General features: G+C 38.2%; 1 protein-coding gene across 1 annotated transcript; it reads right to left on the reverse strand.

The window, feature by feature from the left end:
• Positions 1-3,127: 3,127 nt before the first annotated feature.
• On the reverse strand, positions 3,128-15,963 carry LOC106942453 (acyl-CoA-binding domain-containing protein 6-like). Its single transcript, XM_015025726.1, has 6 exons — positions 15,466-15,963; positions 14,532-14,596; positions 14,099-14,195; positions 12,155-12,231; positions 7,727-7,832; positions 3,128-4,099 (listed from the first exon to the last, which is right to left on the reverse strand). Exons 1-6 carry the CDS (start codon positions 15,742-15,744, stop codon positions 3,950-3,952), a joined length of 774 nt encoding a protein of 257 aa, XP_014881212.1. The 5' UTR covers positions 15,745-15,963; the 3' UTR covers positions 3,128-3,949.
• Between the last annotated feature and the right edge of the window lie 3,654 nt (positions 15,964-19,617).

Raw genomic sequence — 19,617 nt, forward strand, 5'->3', positions numbered from 1 at the left:
ATACCCGGGGGGGGGGTTTTTAAATTTTTTTTTTTTTTAAAAAAATTTTTAAAAAAACCAAAAAAAAAAAAAAAAAAAAAAAAAAAAAAAAAAAAAAAACTGCAGCTGGATGGTTTGAAAATAAATAACCATACCGACACCAAACTTATAAAATCTTAATCATTTACGACCGTTTTCCTGTGTGGATCAGGTTTTCCCAGTTGCTTTAGAATGAAAGCATGTTGGATATTTACACTCTACCATTCATTATTACGTACTCTGGCCTGAACAACAGGTCAATTATTCAAACTTCAGTTTACAGCGTTTTGTGAATTAAGGTTTTACTGCCTCTGTCCCCCACAGTTGGTGAAGCCTGCCCCACTTTTTCAGGGAGTATTAGCTGCAGGAACACGGCGAGGTTTAATGTACCGTACAAACACCAGAGCCGGCTCTACAGCTGGCAGGTGGCAGATCTGTGATCTGCGTATTCAAACTCACGCAGCTACCTATTGTGGTCCCTTGATCCTGGATTAACTATCAAACGAGCTCTTAATGCAGGTTACCAGGGTTTGGGAACAATTCCCTAAAACAATCAGTTGATTACTTTCCAACGATTTTCCTCCTCTGCCAAGCAAATAATAATACTTTTTGTTTTAACTCTTAAGCCCCCCTCCCTGTTTTAATCAACAAATTAAGCATAAATCATGTTTGATCTTTATTTACTGGTTGCTCAGCAGTTGGTAGAGGTCAAGGGAGATTACTGGATGCTTTAATAGCCCGAAAACAAGCCAAACATTCCTCCGTTTCTCTCATGGACATGTACAACAGTAAAGCGTCTTTGTTTCATGTCAGAGGCTTTGGGGGAAAGGACACATTTATAAAAGTCTTTATTACATTTTTTTTTTAATCTTCCCCATCTCCTTTGGTTTATTTTGGCTCCTCTCAAAGTAAAGGATGTTCAAACACATTCTAATTGAGAAGTGTACTGTTTAGTAAGCTATACATAGTGAGATAATTGGCATCTTGACAGAGTGATATGATTTAGCTGATTGTACTTTGCTCTCTGCCACCACATAAATCTGTCCCTAGTGACTCCAGTGGAAATTACCAGTTTTTTACATATTCAGTCTCCTCCACTGAACAGTTCCTCAGACACCTGAGAGAGCGGCAGGTGGAAAGTTCCCAATGAGCTGAATTTATGAACAGATCAGTGCTTTGATTTCCTATGAAATCTCACTTCTTAAAAAAAAAAAAAAGTCCTGAAGTTTTCCATGAATGGACGAAAAATTGTTAATAGGATCAATAAATTAAAATGTGGTGTCAAGCAGTTCACTGCAGGCCAGCCTGAGCAAATTTCCTGACTAAGTAGGCAAGGAGAGGCAACTTTATTGTTTTTAGCACATTTCAGTGACAAAGCAATTTAAAGTGCTTTACATAATTAAAAAGTTGATAAAACAACAAATAAGCAAAACATGACATCGCAGTGGTAAAACAGAGGAAAGCAATGACAGGTTGAAAAACAAACTACAATTTATGATGGTCCAGTTGTTAATCAAAGGCAGCTTTAAACAAATGGACTTTTAAACGATACAAGAACTCAGTCTTCCAAAGTTTGTTCCAGATTAGTGGAGAAGAAAAGCTGGATGCTGTTTCATCAAGTTTGGATCCGACTCTGGGATTGCTGAGTCGACTTGAATCAGAAGAAGGAAGGTTGACGCGCTCAACATGCTCTGTGACACATTGCATAGGTCCTAATTTTCATTCTAAGTCTTACTTTTATAAGGGTAAAAAAAAATAAAAAATGCAAAAATAGGTGGAACCAGCACTTGAAGCCTACAGCTAAATCAGCAGGAGCTTCTCCAATAAAAAATAATTACAGATAAATCACAAATATTATTATCACAGTAATAATTAATGCCATACCGTAATAGCAAAGGCAGAAAAATGATTCTAAAATGTGCAACATTTTCTGTTTTAACTTTTTCGTGAAAGTATTTTGATATTGTCATATTTTCGCTCAAAGTTGCCATAATGTGAGACTCTAATATCAGCCAATGTTCACATTAATCAGAAATAAATTACTGTGAATGGGTTACGTTTTGAAAAGAGAAAAGTAAAAGAAAAAAGCCTCTATTTTCACACGGGTCCAGCCGTGCTTGAACCATCTTGGTGAGGCTGTAAATCACGAGTGAATTGTTTTGTACTTATTCCACTCTTACGTCCACCCCCCTCTCTGGGAGCATTCACAAACAAAAGGGGCCACACATGACCACAAAAGAGAAAGTCATTTGTGAAATGTCCTGATTATGTGGGTTGTGCAACGTAAAAACAATTTGCCTGATTACTTCCAATTGATTTGTCCTCGCAGTTAAAACCTCAGCGAGCAGCCCGGTGAGCCGCCCCGTGCCACGGCGGTGGGCAGGGGGAAGAGGAGTAATTTCTCGGATGTGCAGCTGAGCCAGCTTACTGCCTAAGCTAAAGCCCACTGGATGCTGCTAAACCTCTGAGAGTCTAAACACCAGGCTAGCTACCAGCTAACAGTGTCTGCTAAAGCCCTGAGGGATTTATGTGTGGAACAAAGTGAATTAAAGGTGACCTTCTGAAAGGGATGGAGAGACAAAAGGGACGGCTGATGGGGGGTGCTGGGGATTTCACAGGTTGCTCATGCTTTACCTGAGCAGATGCAAAAAAAAAAAAAAAAAAAAGCTCTGCTCCATAAAAAAAAGTCTCTCACAACTTTCCCATCTTCCCTGGCATTTGGAAAAATGTCCTCCAAATACATAAGAAATAGCTTCATTAAATTAAACTGAAGTAACTAAACAGTTTGGAAAAGCAGATCTGCTCCAAAAAGCTTTAGATTTAACAAGATCCTTAGAAAAAGAACAGAAAAAAAATGTCCACATTGTGTTGCTCTTCTGTAAAGGGGATCTTTACCTCCCAGATATCTGAAAATACCAACTCAGTGGCCACTTAAGCGTCATTGCTGATTGAGTGCATAATAAGTTTACTTCACTCTGGATTGACGTAGACCGCTCTATGTTCGACTGCAAATTAGGATCTCTACTTTTTCTAAAGAAAGCAAAACCCTTAATTCTGTCTGCAAATAACCTGTTTTACCCCAATTTGCAGAAATTCAGCTTTTTTGTTCTTACCTGGAATAATGGACAACTTTCTAAATTCCAGTGACAAAGAAAGATCCAAACTGAATAACTTAATGAAAGAATCTAACCGGTTGTCATTTAATTAACTGATTTAAAAAAAATAATGTTTCAAAAAGGACTTTTTCTGGTAGTTACACATTAGGACTTATGAAAAATACTACACTGTTGATTTTTCAGGGCACATTAGATACAGTAAGACAATTTATTTTTACAGCGTCACCTACTTCTACTAGCATATTTTACAGTGCTCTTAAATGTCTCAATGCAGGGAAAACTACTCACTTGAAGGGAGTGTGGGAAAAGGGAAGTTAACTAAAATTACAGATGGTGAATGGAATGATGCCTGGAGAAATGTAAAATCTTTAAGTGTTTGCAACAGAGTCGAAGCAACTCAGCTTACCCTTGCACATTGCTTCTGGTGTTGTACTAAAGTGAAACAATTTTGACAGATCATTGGTGAGGAAATGAACAAAATTCTGTTAACTAAAACAATAATCTTCTATTAACTATTAGAATAACTTACCCAACTACTGCTGATAAATATAAAAGAAAGCGCTACAGAATGCTAACTTTCCGTTTGAGAAAATGCCTCTTTAGCTGGATTTTTGAAAAATATTTCGTCCAGGATACAATGGCAGAAGGTTATGCTCAGCTATGTCACAATTTTTTTTTATATGTTCTTTTGTATTATAAAATAAATAAATACAGTGCATGGTTCAGCACTAAGAGCTACATTCGTAACACCTGACTAGGACTCTTGAGTGTGCTTATGGGCTAAATGTTCTTTTGTTTGTTTGTTTGGTTTTTGTCTATCTACTATGTAGATGTTGAAAAACCCTATAAATATAGAGAGAGGATTTCTGGATTACCTGACTGTTGATGTCGGCTTTGTGCTGCAGTAAGACAGACACCAGCTCCTTGTGCCCTCTGTCACAGGCCCAGTGCAGGAGAGCCCGACCCTGCCAACACAAGCGCACAAATCACACAAACTTGAAGAGCTGCATAATTGTGAAGCGGAATAATGATGACTGATATTCAAGTGTTTTTTTTACAAATAGTAATTTCACAAGCATAGCCTGCACTTATATCCACAGCTCATGAATCAATACTTGGTGGAATCACTTTTTTATTGCAATTACATCTGTGAGTCCTTTGTGCCAATCGTCCTCCAGTTATGGACATCTAGAGACTGAAATGTTTGTCCATTCTTCTTTGCACATTACCTCAAATTGAAGGGAAAGTTTCTGAACACCAGTGTCAAAATTTAGGTTTGGACTTTTGCTGAGCCATTCTAATTACATTTAAAAACTTTGATCTAACAATTCCTCTGGATGTATGTTTGGGTTTGTCGTCCTGCTGGAAGGTGGAACATTTCAAGTCTTTCACAGCCTCTGACATATTTTCTTTCACCGTTGCTCAGCATTTAGCTCCAGCCTTCTTCCCGTCAACTCAAACCAGCTTGTCTGTCCCTGCTAATTAAAAAATAACCGCCGCATGATGCTGCCACCATTTTATTTTTTTTACCATGGGGGCTGTATGTGCAGCTTATTAGTCTTAATCTTCTTCTTAGTTGAATGCAGGTCAAAAAGTTTCATCTCATCTCTGAGATGAGATGAAACTTACAGACGGCCTTTTTTTCTTAAAGGTTCCTTTTAAACACAGTTTGTTTCTGCGCCACTCTTAAATAAAGGCAAGGTTTGTGGAGTGCACAATTAATAGTTGTTCTATTAGCGTATTCTTCCACATGAGCTGTAGGGCTGTGCCGTTCTCTCAAAGTGACGGGGGGGCCTTGTGGCTGCTTCTCTTTGCCCACAACCGGGTCCCTAACCTGTCGGAGGTGTTTTTTGGTTCAGGATTAAGCCGTTTGTTCACTAATGTTCTCTAACGAGCCTCTGAGCACTTCACTGAACAGCTGTCTAGCACAGCTTTGACTGAGATTCATTTACAAACCTGTGGACTCCATTTACTAATTACAAAAGTTTGAAGACGGTTAATTGAACCTAATTTTTATTAAGAATAAATGACTAAAAGGAGCTGAATACATGTGCATGTTACACTTTACAGAATTGTATTAGGATGTTTTTTTGTTTGTTTTTTTTAAACCAATGCTTTTCTTCTTCAGATTCATGCACTACTTTGTGTGGACTCATCACATAAAATGTCAATGAAAGATAGAAATGTTTGTGGTAAAATGTGAAGAAAATATGAGGGGTATGAACACTTTTTTGAGGCGCTGTATCTTGGTTTGTGTGGAGAAGAATTGGTTAAAAGCCACAAGACAAACTGCAGAATCAAGCACTTCTTACGCATACACTATCCCACAGCCCTTTCCTTGGGTCTAAGATTCTTGTTCTAATAAAACTTCAAGAGCTCATTTTTCAATGAGGCCAATTAGGTAAAGCAAACTCTGCAAGTCCAATTCTGTTGCTTAAATCATATTGATCACCAGGGCTGCATGTTAAAATGGCTACTTATAAGTCAGGTCAGAATACCGATGTTGCCTTCTCTCACTCTCTCTTTAAGGTGCTCTGCTGCAGAGTGTTGCCTGCATTTTCACTGCACATCAGAGTCTCGTGGTTCAAACAGGAGAATACAAACTCAGAAATATGATGGCTCTCAGGTCCAGCAGTGATAAAACCCTAATTAAATCATGTAGAAGACTGAACTGGTACAATAGATCGCACTAAATCATGACTAAATTAGTGGAGGGAGGCTTTTTTTTCTTTTTCTTTTTTTAGCACTGTCTTATTAAGTAAGAAAAACTTATTTTCTTAATGCAAAGAGTTGGGACATGTTCCAAAAAAAGAAACACATCTCCACAAGAGAATTAGCAGATAATAAAGAAAATAATTACACATTTATAAACCCCTGTTGTGCAAGCCAGATGTGAAAACGTGTTTTGAGTCCTCCTGTCATTGAAACATTGACATCTTGCTTCAAAGGTGTGGATGTTACAACCTTTCTTTGACAACTCTGGCATTTTACTTGTGTGAATTTGCCAAGGGGTGGTTTAAGATTGCACTTGTTTGATGACAAGAAGTAAAAATAACATGTTTTTATGGTTATCATCTTAACAAAAAAAATGTATATAATGGAATTACTTTAAAACAGCTTGTCAACTAAATCAGCAGCACCTTAAAAAGCTTGATTAGTGATGCTCCTTTTAATTACCAAACGACCGATTACGTCTTTCTAAGCATAGCAGCCTCTTTTTTTTAAACTTAACTGACTGCCAGTGCATAGCAACAAGTGGGGGAGGGGCAGCATCGCATAACTCTATTTCTATTTCATATGGAGTTATCACAATACTTTGAGAAAGTAAAGTCTTTTTTTAATGTTTTGTTACGTGTTTTGCTGTTTTCATGCCTACCAGGATTATTTTTAACTGTTTTTATAATCATTCCACTGCTTTTGCTTCACTGACAGACAAAGGACGCACAGCAGCAAATTGATTAAAGACAAAGTTAAGCCATTTCTTTACACCTGCTGAAAATATATCACAAACTTTAACATTAACATTCAACACGAGAACTGAACTGAGGTGATATTTCTGATCCACACTCATAAAACAAGTGTTGAGACAGAGCCCCTTTCTTTTAACCTGCATTTAACACTATTTTGAGCTGAAACGTCACCACTGCCCTCTGCTGTCTAGTGGGCAGAACAACAAAAAATTAGAAGAACACAGTAGTTGTGGCTACACAAGCGTTTTCAGCAGAGATGGCTCAACCATCTGGCCTTTGACTGTGAGCTCAGCGGATGAATGCCTGTTTATTGTGAAGAGTGGCGGTGATTGAAGAAAGGGCAGGGGGCCAGTTGGCTCGTCTGATAATGAATCAAAAGCAGACGGATGGATTTCACGATCCATCCAGGAAACACCTGATCACCGCAGCGGCAGTTTCTGCAGTTTTAGACATTTCAGTCCTACCTATTGGTCCTTATGTCTGAGTGAGAACAGAAACCTCTATGTGTAAACTAAGATGGAGCTGCATTGTCTGCCACTCATTAATAGGTCATATGCATCTTTACAGCAGGTCCAAGCAAAGTCACTGACTGTGGACACATACAGCTCTGGAAAAAATTAAGAGACCACTGCATTGAACCCCATTGAAAACCTCATGGTTATTCCACCAAATCTTGATTTTTGAACTCTTCCTGAGTTAAAACATTAGTAATGTTGTTTCTAAATGATTATGAACTTGTTTTCTTTGCATTATTTGACATCTGGAAACACTGCCTCTTTTTCGTTATTTTGACCATTTCTCCTTTTCTGCAAATAAATACTAAACTTTTGCTTGGAATTTTGGAGACATGTCAGTAGTTCATAGAATAAAAGAACAATGTTCATTTTGCTCAAACATGTACCTATAAAAAGTAAAATCTGAGAAACTGATCATTTTAGGTTGTCTCAATTTTTTTTTTTTCAGTGCCGTGTATGCAAAATATTGGTGAAAGAGTCCTCAGCAGGACAACTTTGTAGAAATAGCAGTCTAATAATAAGTAATAATTTGTTGGAGTAGGTCTATTTACAGCAACTCTCACATGGAAACTACGTCAGCTTTTACATGCTGTTTTTGGAGCTGTACCTCTTCGTCTTTGGTATTGACATCCAGTTTCTGCGTGCTGATGGCATTCCTGATGTGCTCGATGTTATTTTCTCTGCAGTAATCAAAGATGTTCTTGTCTTCTTCCCTGAGAACAAGATAGGAGGAAAAACAGAAACAAAAACAGTTATGTTGTCATTTTTCTTTTAGCAAAACAGGAAAATAAGGGCAATAATTTATGGTCACTAAGTCTTTGTAAATTAGTGGGTAAATCCCTGTGCAACTCAAGTTTTGATACAATTTTTTTTCCTCATACGTTGTTTTTGGTTACTTACAGCTTTGCAAGAAATGCATTTGCGAAAACCATCGATGTCAAAGTTATTTCCCTGCTCAAAATACTCTCCAACATATGTGTCCTTTGCCAGTCAGTGAACTTAAACTTCCTTCCTGGTTCGTACGTCATCCAGACATATGCCACATAAGTAGTAATGACATCAGTTTTGAATCATCAGAAATTTAACACTATCAACATATGATACTCAACCATCTGATACCACAGCGGCAGACACACATGCCACATCCCCAAGGGACAGAGACACGCACAGCGGCACCATCCCACCTCTAATTATATCTCTCTGTCTCTAATCACCTTGTTGCATTGGGGACAGGAAGGAGTGCTTTGGGGGTGTGGGGAAGGTGGGAGAGATGTTGGGTAAAAAGGAGGGGTGCAAAATCTCATTTAGAGCTTTACGCTTTCCACTCCCTCTTACCCACCCAAGCCATTCAAATTAATTGAATTTAGTGCTCTATTGTCTGAAAGAAAACCTGCATATTTGACACTCCTACTGCTCCTACAGAGTCACTCAGTCAACACAAATCCCATAGTTCCTCAAGTTGTCTTCCTGTGCTGCTTTGGGCATGGAAAAGTCCTGAGAGCCCAGCTAGCTTGAGCCACACTTACACTCCATGAAGGCTAAACATGTTCAGCACAACTGAACCATCGGCGGGTGATACAGTTAAGCCTGAATGTTACTCATACTCTTAGCAGATTTTGATTTTAAATGATTTTTTTTTTGATAAAGAAGTTCCTTTATGGTAGAAAATGTGACGGGTATCGCTCAAAAAAAATAACAAAACAGCATAAAAGAAAGCAGCTGAAACAATAGTCATTGAGTTATATGATGCTCAAAGAGCAGAACAGCTCTTTTCTGCAAGTTTTTTTTTCTAAACATGATCTACTCAACTTGAACTGAAATATATGGAGTGAAAATATTGTCAAATAGCGTCAAATCAAAATATGTTAAAAATGCTAACATTAACCAATGTTAGCATAAACTACATAGTGCAGTTTATTTACGACAACTATATATGCACAACCACGCAGACTCATTTGTTTGAGTAAATTACACAAGATCTAAAGTATAGCTTTTAAAGCCTGAGGAATTTTGCAAAAACTATAATTTTCATGCTTATTTGGGTAAAAGAAGACAGTACAGAAAAACAAAAAAAAAAAAATGTTGAGTAGCTCAGATCAGTTTAACACCACATTGAGGGGAGATTAAACTTGAAATTTAAAATTAAAGTATGTTACCTTTTTCTATGAGAAAAAACAGATACAAAGAGAGTTTTCTCAGTTGTTCCTTCTTTTTTTTTTAGTAATCCTCACTTCTTTTCTTTCAGTTTCTCAGTTACATCATCTCTCTTTTGTCTTCACTCACTCTTTTTCATCTGCTCCTGGTGAATGATGAATAACTCATCACGCTTTTAGCAGAGGAGGGTTATGTATCAGCACATTCATTTACATACTCCTGATTACTGCAGCTATGTTTATTCATGAAGCCCTCTGGTGGACCACGCCCACTTCCTTGTCTGATGGCCATCATGACCCCAATGTTTGCCTGATGCGTGGCCACCATCCGTCTCCCCCGGCAACTAATCAATAGGCCGAGTCATCCGTCTTTAGTTGATGGTGAGACAGGGCTGGCATGACACATACATATGAATGACGATGAAGAACCCACACACACACACGCGCGCGCGCACACACACACACACACACACACACACACACACACACACAGCAGGGAGCTTTGGGGTTATAAACAAGCATTAAAATGATTTTACAAATGAAGGCACACACACACGAACAATTATTTGGACAACAACTTTTAGCACAATTGTACAAAGGAATCCAAATACACAGACGCAAAGCAACAGGCCATATTCAAACAAGTAATTAATGTGGGCCTTATAAACAACATGACATCCACAGCAGTGCAAAGCATGCTGGGAAGGTCACTCTGTCATCACGGCAGCGCCAAGGTTTTTACCGTTTGTGTATCTAGGATGTGCATGTGTGGGAACATTATGTGCTCACAAATGTGTGCATGTCCAGTGTGGTGTACTGGCAGATATGTCCTTCATCCATCAGGCCAAACTGGTCACACTGGTAAAAAAAAAAAAAAAAATACTCATCTGTCTGGCCTGAGTTTTAGTGATCAGCAATATGGCCACATAATCCATCAAAGGCACACGTACACTCACACAATCTCTCGTCTTGCTCCCTCGTAAGACCTGAGCTTTGATAGAAGCACCTGAAACAATGAGAACTGAAATAACAAAGGTCTGGCTTCCAGCAAAGAGCTCGCTTTTATCGGAATCCATCTTGCAGGTGGTCGGCAAATTGCAAATGCAGCATTCGAACCCTCCGATCAGCTCAGCGATTGCTAATCAATCCTGTTTTCATCTATAAACGTTCCACACACACACACACACACACACACACACACACACACACACACACACACAAACACACGAGTGGAGGTAGAGTGAGCAGAGCAATTAAATCTGCCTGGTTAACAGGTGTTCAGCTGTTTAATATGGAGGCTGTTTATGTGTGAGAAAGAGGAAATTGAAGAGCAGCAGAGCAGTGAGTTCATCACGTCTGGGAGGTTATGCATGACTTCGGATGATAATCACGTGGACATACAGCATGAAGTGTATGACTCTGTCTACTCAGGTGTGTTTGTGTCATGTTAATGTCATCCTTGTGACGGGTTCCCCATGAGTCTTTGCTGCGACTGGATATCACCAGGGGAACATCGTCCTGGGAAGTCGTCTGTAGCAACCTCGCTCTGCTGTACTCGGTGCATCTCCATAATCCTGCCTGTGTAATTGTGTAATTAAAAAGAAAAAAAAAAAAAAAAAAGGGGGGAGGGGGGACTCCGGGCACTTCTTACAGAAAATATGCATACTAATCATGTACAGCCATTTAGGAGGAAACCTGCAGGATTCACACATCTCATATTCATCTCCAAAAAGCTCTTTTTGCATTGAAATGAAGATGGGGGGGTTTCCAAGCTTCAGTGAGTCTGCCAGGCAGGAGTAAATGGAGAAAGGATTTCATTAACATAAATCAGAACTGCGTGACATTTCCAGACCTGCGACTGCAGTTACCGTCTGTTGAATATAATCAAATACAGCGTCAAGTCTAGTGGTTAACAATGCCAAGCTCACTAAGTTGACCTGAGAATTAAAACAGGGATACTGCTCCACAAAGATCTATGAAATACTTACACACAAGACAGTACAGATCTCTATGCGGTGAACACATATTTACTTTGAATATTAGACTAAAAAGCAGATTCTGGTGTGTGACTGAAGAGTTTTGAGCCTGGTTTCTGATCTCCAGTTTTCCAATTTGCAGTCTCTCTTTAAGAAAGATAATATATGAGACTATATGAACTGCCTTGCAGTCAGAAGGGGTCATATAATATCAACAGAGGCGACATGTGAGTAAATTCTGTTTTAGTCATAGGTATATCCGTACATTAACTCTGAGATTTCCAAAGCTCAAAACAGTTAGCTTCAGCCTTCCTTTTATCTGCCGAAAGTCTTGCTCTCTCTCTTTTGCAGTATGAATATAAGTTGAGTTCGGGTCAGTTTTATTTATACAGTGCTAATCCACAACAAATGTAGTCTCAAGGCACTTAACAAAAATCCTTTCAATTCAATCACAAATACATTCCAATTGATCCTAGTTATCAAACAGTACAGTGAGCTCAATTAATAATTTAATTAAAAGGTTTCTATCTCAGCAGATTGCATCAAGTCCTTGACTTGCAGCATTCACTGTACTGCATGGCATCATAGGTTGGAAAATGTGGCGTCCTTTTAAATTACTTTTTACATTTTGAAACATAACAATTAAAAAAAATAGAAGTTTGAACCCAACAAAAATAAAATAATTTAAGAGCCACATTTTCAAGATGAAGGCATCTTCAAAGTACGCTTCTTCTGACTTTATTATTAAAAACCGAAAGCGAAAATAGCTAAGTTGGAGTCTTCTTTCTTTAGAAACATCATCCATAATCAGGAGTGATGACAACAATAAGTGCTTAGGTGTATTGAATTTTAACACTGCTAAATTGGTGCATCTCAACTTGTATGTGTTGCCTCCGATTTAAATACCTTATCATCTCCTCCTGGTATAAAGAGCTGACCGCTGCTCCTCCAAAACCTGTTCTTCTTTCTGCTCCTCGTCGTTGCTGTAAGAATAACACAGAAAAATCTGAATCCAGCTTCGAGTCAGTTTTCAGTAAAATCTGGTATTTAAACACACAGATGTAAGCGACAGTTAACCAGTTTACAGTGCAGTGATGGCTTGTCTCAAGCACGACCATTTGTGTTGACCACCTGTCAAAGTCTCCACCCTCTCTGAGGAGAGGCTTTGGCCTTGCTGCTTTGTATTGACTCGACACAAAGAGTCAGACATGTCTATTCACCATGAATGCCTCCACATGTAGACCCTCTCTAACAGTCTGTGCATTCCACATCCTGTATGTAATTTTGTAAATACTCAGAAACTCCCCTGTGTTGTCGGTCTGACCTCATTCCCGATAAATAAGTGCCAAAATGAATGCAAACATGATAACGTGTACTGCGCCTCGGTTTGTGACTCTTGTTAATCATCTGTGTTTTCATTTAATTCCATTGAACATCCAGTTGGGCAAAGAATTTATTACCTAGACTATTCTTCACTAACCAACCTTGACTCACAAAAGAAGCAGCACAAATCGGATTTCAGGGAATGGGGAGAGAGGGAGCAAAACAACTATGCGTGCACTTTTGGGACAAACTAATTCACTTCAGAAACTCAGAATATTCGCTGATGCACCGGCCCTGCTTCTCTGCCTTATAATGTAATATAAAGCCAGTGTCTGCTTAACAATTGAAAGGGGAACAGAGGTCAAATTGTGGCTATTATTCTCTCCCCTGCTCCTCTGTCTATGCACTCCTACTTACACCATTTAACTGTGCCTCCAAAAGAATAGCTCCAGCCATGCCATGACGCTTTGTTAACACTAATGCAATCAGGTTCAATTTTCTTTTTTTGAAGGCGTGGGTGGTATGAGCTTTTGCTGGGTTCTCCTCTGTTGGGCCGAGTCAGCAAGTATTTTCCCTGCACAGAATAGCTGAAGAGAAATGTGACATGGTTTCAATTGTGGTGGACAGTGATACTATTAAAAAAAAGGGGATATAAAAGAGGAAGAAATGAATAAAAGTGAGGGACATAAAGAAAAAGGCCACTGGGGTTAAAAATGGAAAGATGATTTGGGGGGACAGACACAGAGCGCTAGTGGACGATAGAAAGAAAGAGAAGGAGCTTAAGCACAACAGTAGGTCAAAAAGAACATGTGAGATGAATCCGCTATTCCTTTCTTTTCAGAAGGAAGAAAAACAACCTTGAGCTGATTTGTCAGATATACTGCTTGTAATGTTTGTAACTTTATACTTACTCCTAGTGTTAACAGCCAAAAGTTCACTTTTCTATTTGTTCTTCGCAATTTTCAAAGTGTAACCAACATGTAATGATTTTAGACTTTCAAAAACATACGGTGAATGGTAGAGGCATTCGTTTTTTTATTCCCATCTATCTGCTCTACATGCAAACAGCTTCATAATCCTCTACAGCAAGGAGAGGATCATGAAACAAAGTAAGATCAGTTTTACTTATATTTATTTCTTTTAAAGCTACTGCCAAAAGAAAACAAACGTATTTCAACTTATATTTTTTTCTTATGCTGCATGTACTGTATAAAATAATTTGGTAGCTAAAAACTGCAATATGACAGTGGCATCTGCTGGCAGAGAAACTACACTACATCCACTCAATATGCTTCGCACATAACAAGGTTAAAAATGTCGTAATGAAGGACCAGGAAGGCTTTACAGAAAGGCGTTATATTAAACACAGACAGAAAATGTAAATGTCTCATAATATTATTGGTTCTATTCTTAGAATACCAAATGTATCCAGAAAGCCTGATGAGTCTTAATTATTGCACGGTATGTCAAGATCCAGAAAACTGTAAATGACCATCTCGGGATGTTCAGAAGTGGTTGTGGTTTTACCTTTGTGGCGCCCTCGGGATCTAACACGTTGACAAGGGAAATGTATTCTTGCATTGCCTGTTCCGGCTGCATGTCTCCAAGCTGCTTCCAGGCTTGCCTGTCACGATAATACAGTGTTGCTTACAATTCAGGACCACTCCATTTTAGATGCTAAATCTAGGACTAGATGGGTGTTTTAAGAAAGACTCAAAGTAAAAAAAAAAAAAAAATCTTACAACAACATACATGACTAACGAAAAAGATTTTAGCTGTCAGAATCTACAAAAGCCTGTAATACTGAATGTTTTTTTGTTTTTTTCATTTTTGCATTAGGCCAATTACTCTTCTTCATTTTTCCTGTCTTTAACACAAATGCAAACTTACATATGAATTTAATTTTTCAGAAAACTGAATGTTGCTTGTTGAATTGCAACAGACTGAGTTCTTAACTTACCATTTCCGTTGTCCTTCAAAATCAAAGAAGCCAGGCTTTGATGTATTGCACTTTCCAACTTTGACCTGTTAGAGGAAAACAATTAGCAGGCATAATATCTGATGAACTACAAAGGTAAGCTAAAACAAGTAGGATTAAGTTTTACTACAAACCTCCAAAGAAAAGGGAAAGTGCTGATGATATGTACTACATTTTGCTAAAGGAATTATTCTCATTGAGGTTGTACACATTTTCCATGTTGCAACCACAAATGGATATGTATTTTATTATGATTTGTGTGATAAGCCAACAGAAAAGTAGCATCTGATTGTGAAGCAGAAGGGAAAAAAGATCAGTGGTTTACATTTATTTAAATCAGCATCAACAGCTCGTGTAATGGCCATCATATTGTTTTGTATTTATTTTCAAGTCCAGTTTTTAATCTTTAACTACATTTTTAAAAAGCATATGCTTTCTTGTCATCTTCTGGTATTTGTGTTAAATCCTCACATATTTGTGACCACACTTGGGGTCAAGAACCTAACTTTGGGAACTTCTGCTGTCGTCGGCTTTGATTTTTGGTATTTATGCAGAGCACTGTGTGTTAATAGAAAACTAACATTCCTCATCAGTCTGAACACACCATACAAACAGTGAAACATGGCAGTAGCAGCATTATGCTGTGGGAGGACTTTTATTCAGCAGAAAGCTAGTGCTTGATGGGAGGTTTGCTGAAGCTAAACCCTGAAGCTAAACTGGGAGGGGAGGAGGGATATTTGTATTAACAAATCCGATAACCTCACAGAGAGGGAAAAAATTAAAATATATTTGAATGGTGTTGCAAGGCACTGAAGCAAACATTTGCCATTTTGCCTGAAGCCACATGGTGTCACTACCTACATCCAACATACACCTTTCGATGCCACTGAAATCCAGTTTGGTTTAACCCACACACCTGTTTGTAGCGGGCGTACAGGTAGAGCAGCTGGTCCCTGCTGGCTGTCTGTATCAGATCCTTCACGCGGTCGGCTGCAGACTCAAACTCCAGCTCCAGCTCATCTCCCTCCAGCTGGTCCCCCATCCCCACGGCGCTGCAGTCAAATTTACTCAAACCCAAGTCCGAATCAGAGTCTGAGCCCGCTCCACCAAGAGGCTCTCCCGTATCGGGCCGGGCTGGGTCCGTACCGGAGCCCGTCGCAGTGTCCGGAGAGGACGACGGGGAACCAGAGGCCATTGTTATTGTTTACAACGAACCGTCTCAGACGACCGAGACTGTTTTTTCCCCCCGTGCGATAAACGTTGACAAGAGAGGCACGGCCGTGGCAAACTGCAAATCAATTAACAATTTAAACGAGATTTTACCATTTAATACGATAAAATTCCACGAGAGAGGGATTTGTTTCTGCCGTTGGTCCGTCTCTGGTACTGTCATCAAACGGCGCCGGTGTTTCACTAACGCTACTGAGAATAGTTCTGGTTCCACTTTGAAACGTTCAGTTGGTAAGAAAATTAACATTAAGGGGAATGTAACAATTAAACAAAAATATCTAAAAAATAATATTATTTATATAATTAAAAAAACGTCCCGTGGGATGTTTTGTTTTTGACGGATAAGTCAAGTTAAGAAGACAAAGAAGAACAAATGTAACTAAATGTTGCATTACGAACTCTAAAGTTAGCAATCTGATCTCTTGTAACATAATTATCTGAAAAGCTTTACTAGTACATTATTTTGGAGCGACAGCTATTTCAATTTTGTAAGATATGGTTAAAAGTATTTTTACTATCTATTATGAACTACAGTGCGTAGTCAATAAAAACGCCCTTCGGACTATACTTTATTGTAATATTTTAGCTAGCTAATAAGCAACTATTAGACTCCTATTAAACGGCCGTGTTTTCAATGAGTAATTAGTAAATTATTTAATTTCTATTCCATGTAAATGTTATCCAATAGAGATCATCTTCAAATCAAAGCTGTCATAGCAAATGGGAGAAATTAATTCATCAAAATTTGGTAGGTATTTATTTTTTCACCTTGTCTTTTTAGTGTTTTCAAAGATCGTCGGGGTGACAAGCTTTAGCTTCAAATGTCCAGGAGATGGTGCTATTGGAACAATCATTTAATGATAATTTGTGATTTTTGGAACAGCCACCACTGGTTCAACAAGGCTTTGGTCAAAATGTTTAAAAATGTACTCAGGTCACTCTCAAAACGTATACAATTAAGTTACCCACATAAATTTATTTTGCATAGCCACAATGAATATTTCAATTCTACAAAATTCTTAAATGTCTGCATGCACGAGATTCTCACAGTATCTTAATTAAAAATTCCAGTTTCACAGTATCAGTGTACCACCACAAAAATGTTGAAACAAAAATGTATTTATAACATCATCTATCTACTTTTATTCAAATCAGGAAACGTGCTATATGTTTCCCAATTCTATAAACATAAAACTAAAATTATGCTTCCTTTAGTTTGCACACCATGAATGTGTGTGTTTGTAGTAACCAAAAATGTTTTCAAACAAGCAAATGTGTCTTTCTTGTAATAGAGGGAGAACTTTAGCCTCCTTACAACAAGTTGACTGGCATTGCTCACTGGCAGGTGGGAGAGAAGTAATCTTGTATTATTTTCATGAGCCAACAGATAGAGAAAACATGGAATAGCGGTGAATCTTCACAAGAGTGGCTGGGCTGAGTTGCCTCAATAAAGATCTGTGTTTATAGCTTCCCAAAGGAAAAGGTTTCCCATAAAATGAAGGCAAAAGACAACTTTTTTCCACTGGAGCTTTACCTTTAGGGCCCCAGACTCTGGAACTTTCTACCTTTGGACTTAAGTCTAGTTAAAAATATATATTTTTAAATCCACTTATTATTTGTCTCTTTTGTGAGTCACTTTGTGATTTTATAGAATGAAATGTGGTATAACATTTACTAATAAGAAAAAGACTGGGCAAAATGGTATCAGTGGGACAGTTTAAAGGGAAAAAAAAACTACTTAAAAAAAGAAATTCATACCGTCAATCAAGTGTGGTGGTATTGTGATGGTCTGGGGCTGAACATTCAGAACCTGAACATTTTGCTGTAGAGCAGCAAAATGAAGGTCATCTTTGTATAAAACCCAATGTTATCAAATTTGTTGATCTGAAAGGTTTTAATGTGATAAAAAAAACCAAATGAATTAATCATGACATAGCCCACCTTGTTTCAAACAATTTTTCATTGCTGGGAACTTTTTCCACTAGAGCAAGGGTTTAAATCTGACTGCATAATAAAGCTGAATAACCCAACTTTTTAAGGTACGGTAATTTGTTTTTCTTCTTCCACCATCATTAAAGTTTTTTTTTATTTATTGCATCAGTCAAAAATCAGATTTGGAGCATGATGAAATGTTTTTAAAAAGATAAAAGTAGGGGTTGCTTGTTATCCTGTTCTTGTAGAACTTTATAATGGGATACAAACAAGCAAAACAATAACTCAAGCATCCAATTTGTTGTTGCAAATAAAATTGGTCAGTCCTATCCATGATAATTAATGAGATTATGAGTCAATTATAGAAACAAATCATGCAACTCTGCAAGTCTATGCTTTGGCTTTCCTGTATTTAGAGGGAAATTAAAGCTGTAGCATTTAGAAGAAAAAAAAAATATGATCAAATAAGTTCATTATTTTATGCTTAGTGAAATTTATTCTTCTCTAGACAGTAATGTTCTAAGCTAATGCTTAATTAATTAGTTATATTAATTCACTTGTTTAGTGTCGAACCTGAGCAGGTGTTTTATCTGGGAATTAGCTGCAGAAGAAAGGAACTCTTCTTCATTCATAGAGTGTAACATAATTTCTGTTTTTATTGCAGACAACTCTCCACACTGCAGTATAGAAAGCCTCTATAAGGACACATTTAAAAGTAAGGAGTAGGTATCTGGAGTAGCAACAGTTATCCGGAGGTCCCAACAGCGCCCGGTGCCAGAGCGCGCCCTGCTGACGCAACCACGTCAGTGCTGTTCACTGCATGGCCGTCAGCAATGTCCCCAGAACGTCCCAGGGAGGGACCGAGGAAAGTCACTGAGCCAGCCTCACATTGTGCCGCCGGGCCACCTGTTAAAGAGAAGCCGCTGTCACCGCCTTGGTCCCCGTGAAGTAGCATGCGGGACGGGATCCGCTCGGAGCGCACTGCGTGGGACGAGCCCAAAGTGAAGTGAGAAGGAGCGGAGAGAGGCGCGCTTCCGCACCGCATGTTGAGCCAGCAAGTTGCCTGACAGAACAAAAGTCGCGTCGACGGGGAAGGGGAGAGACGCTCTCGGATTTAACAGAGCTTTCCAGGGACACTTGTTTCGGCAAAATGAAATTCGCGGAGCATCTTTCGTCCCATATCACCCCAGAGTGGAGGAAACAATATCTTCGCTATGAGGTACAGTTAAATTCAAATTGCAGGCTGTTTAAAAATAAATGCCTACTGGATGAAGACACAGGCGAAGATGTATTATGTTTTTAATGTCTTCAAAGAAACTAAAATACAACAAAATTATCTTTTTTTTTAAAGCACCTTTACGTATTTTTTAAATGTATATTTACTTTTGAAGTTTATTCTTCTCTTGAGGCCAATAAAAGACTGGAAAGATAGGAGATGCCCTATTGTTTATGGAGGGGGAATTGACTGCGGTTAAGAGCCAAAGGGAGCATTCAGGGTTTATTGTTGGTAGCTGAATGTAAAACACCTGAAATTAACTATTCAGCCTCTTTACCAACTGAATTCCTGATCAATATCTATTGTAGAAACATTTTTTCTTTCATTTTGGCCATTCCTAATATTGTATTTGTGCAACTATACATTTTTTTTCTACATAAGGACTCTCTTTTATTTCAGATCCCAGGAATAAACCTTGAATTTTTTTGTTTGTCTAGTTGATTTATGGGGTTAGCTCACAATTTGTGCTGTAATTTGTTGCAAAATTGGCAATTTAAACTACCAATTATTAATTTTTTTTATCATAATATTAAAAAAAAAACAGAAAATCATGTCTTTTTTCTCATTTGTTATAGGCATTAGTAATAATATTGTTACATTTAAGCAGTGGTAGTTAGCTCTATAATTATA

Source organism: Poecilia latipinna, unplaced genomic scaffold (assembly GCF_001443285.1).
Source record: "Poecilia latipinna isolate Pla-1442-1.1 unplaced genomic scaffold, P_latipinna-1.0 Scaffold4291, whole genome shotgun sequence".
NCBI classification, from domain to species: Eukaryota; Metazoa; Chordata; class Actinopteri; order Cyprinodontiformes; family Poeciliidae; genus Poecilia; species Poecilia latipinna.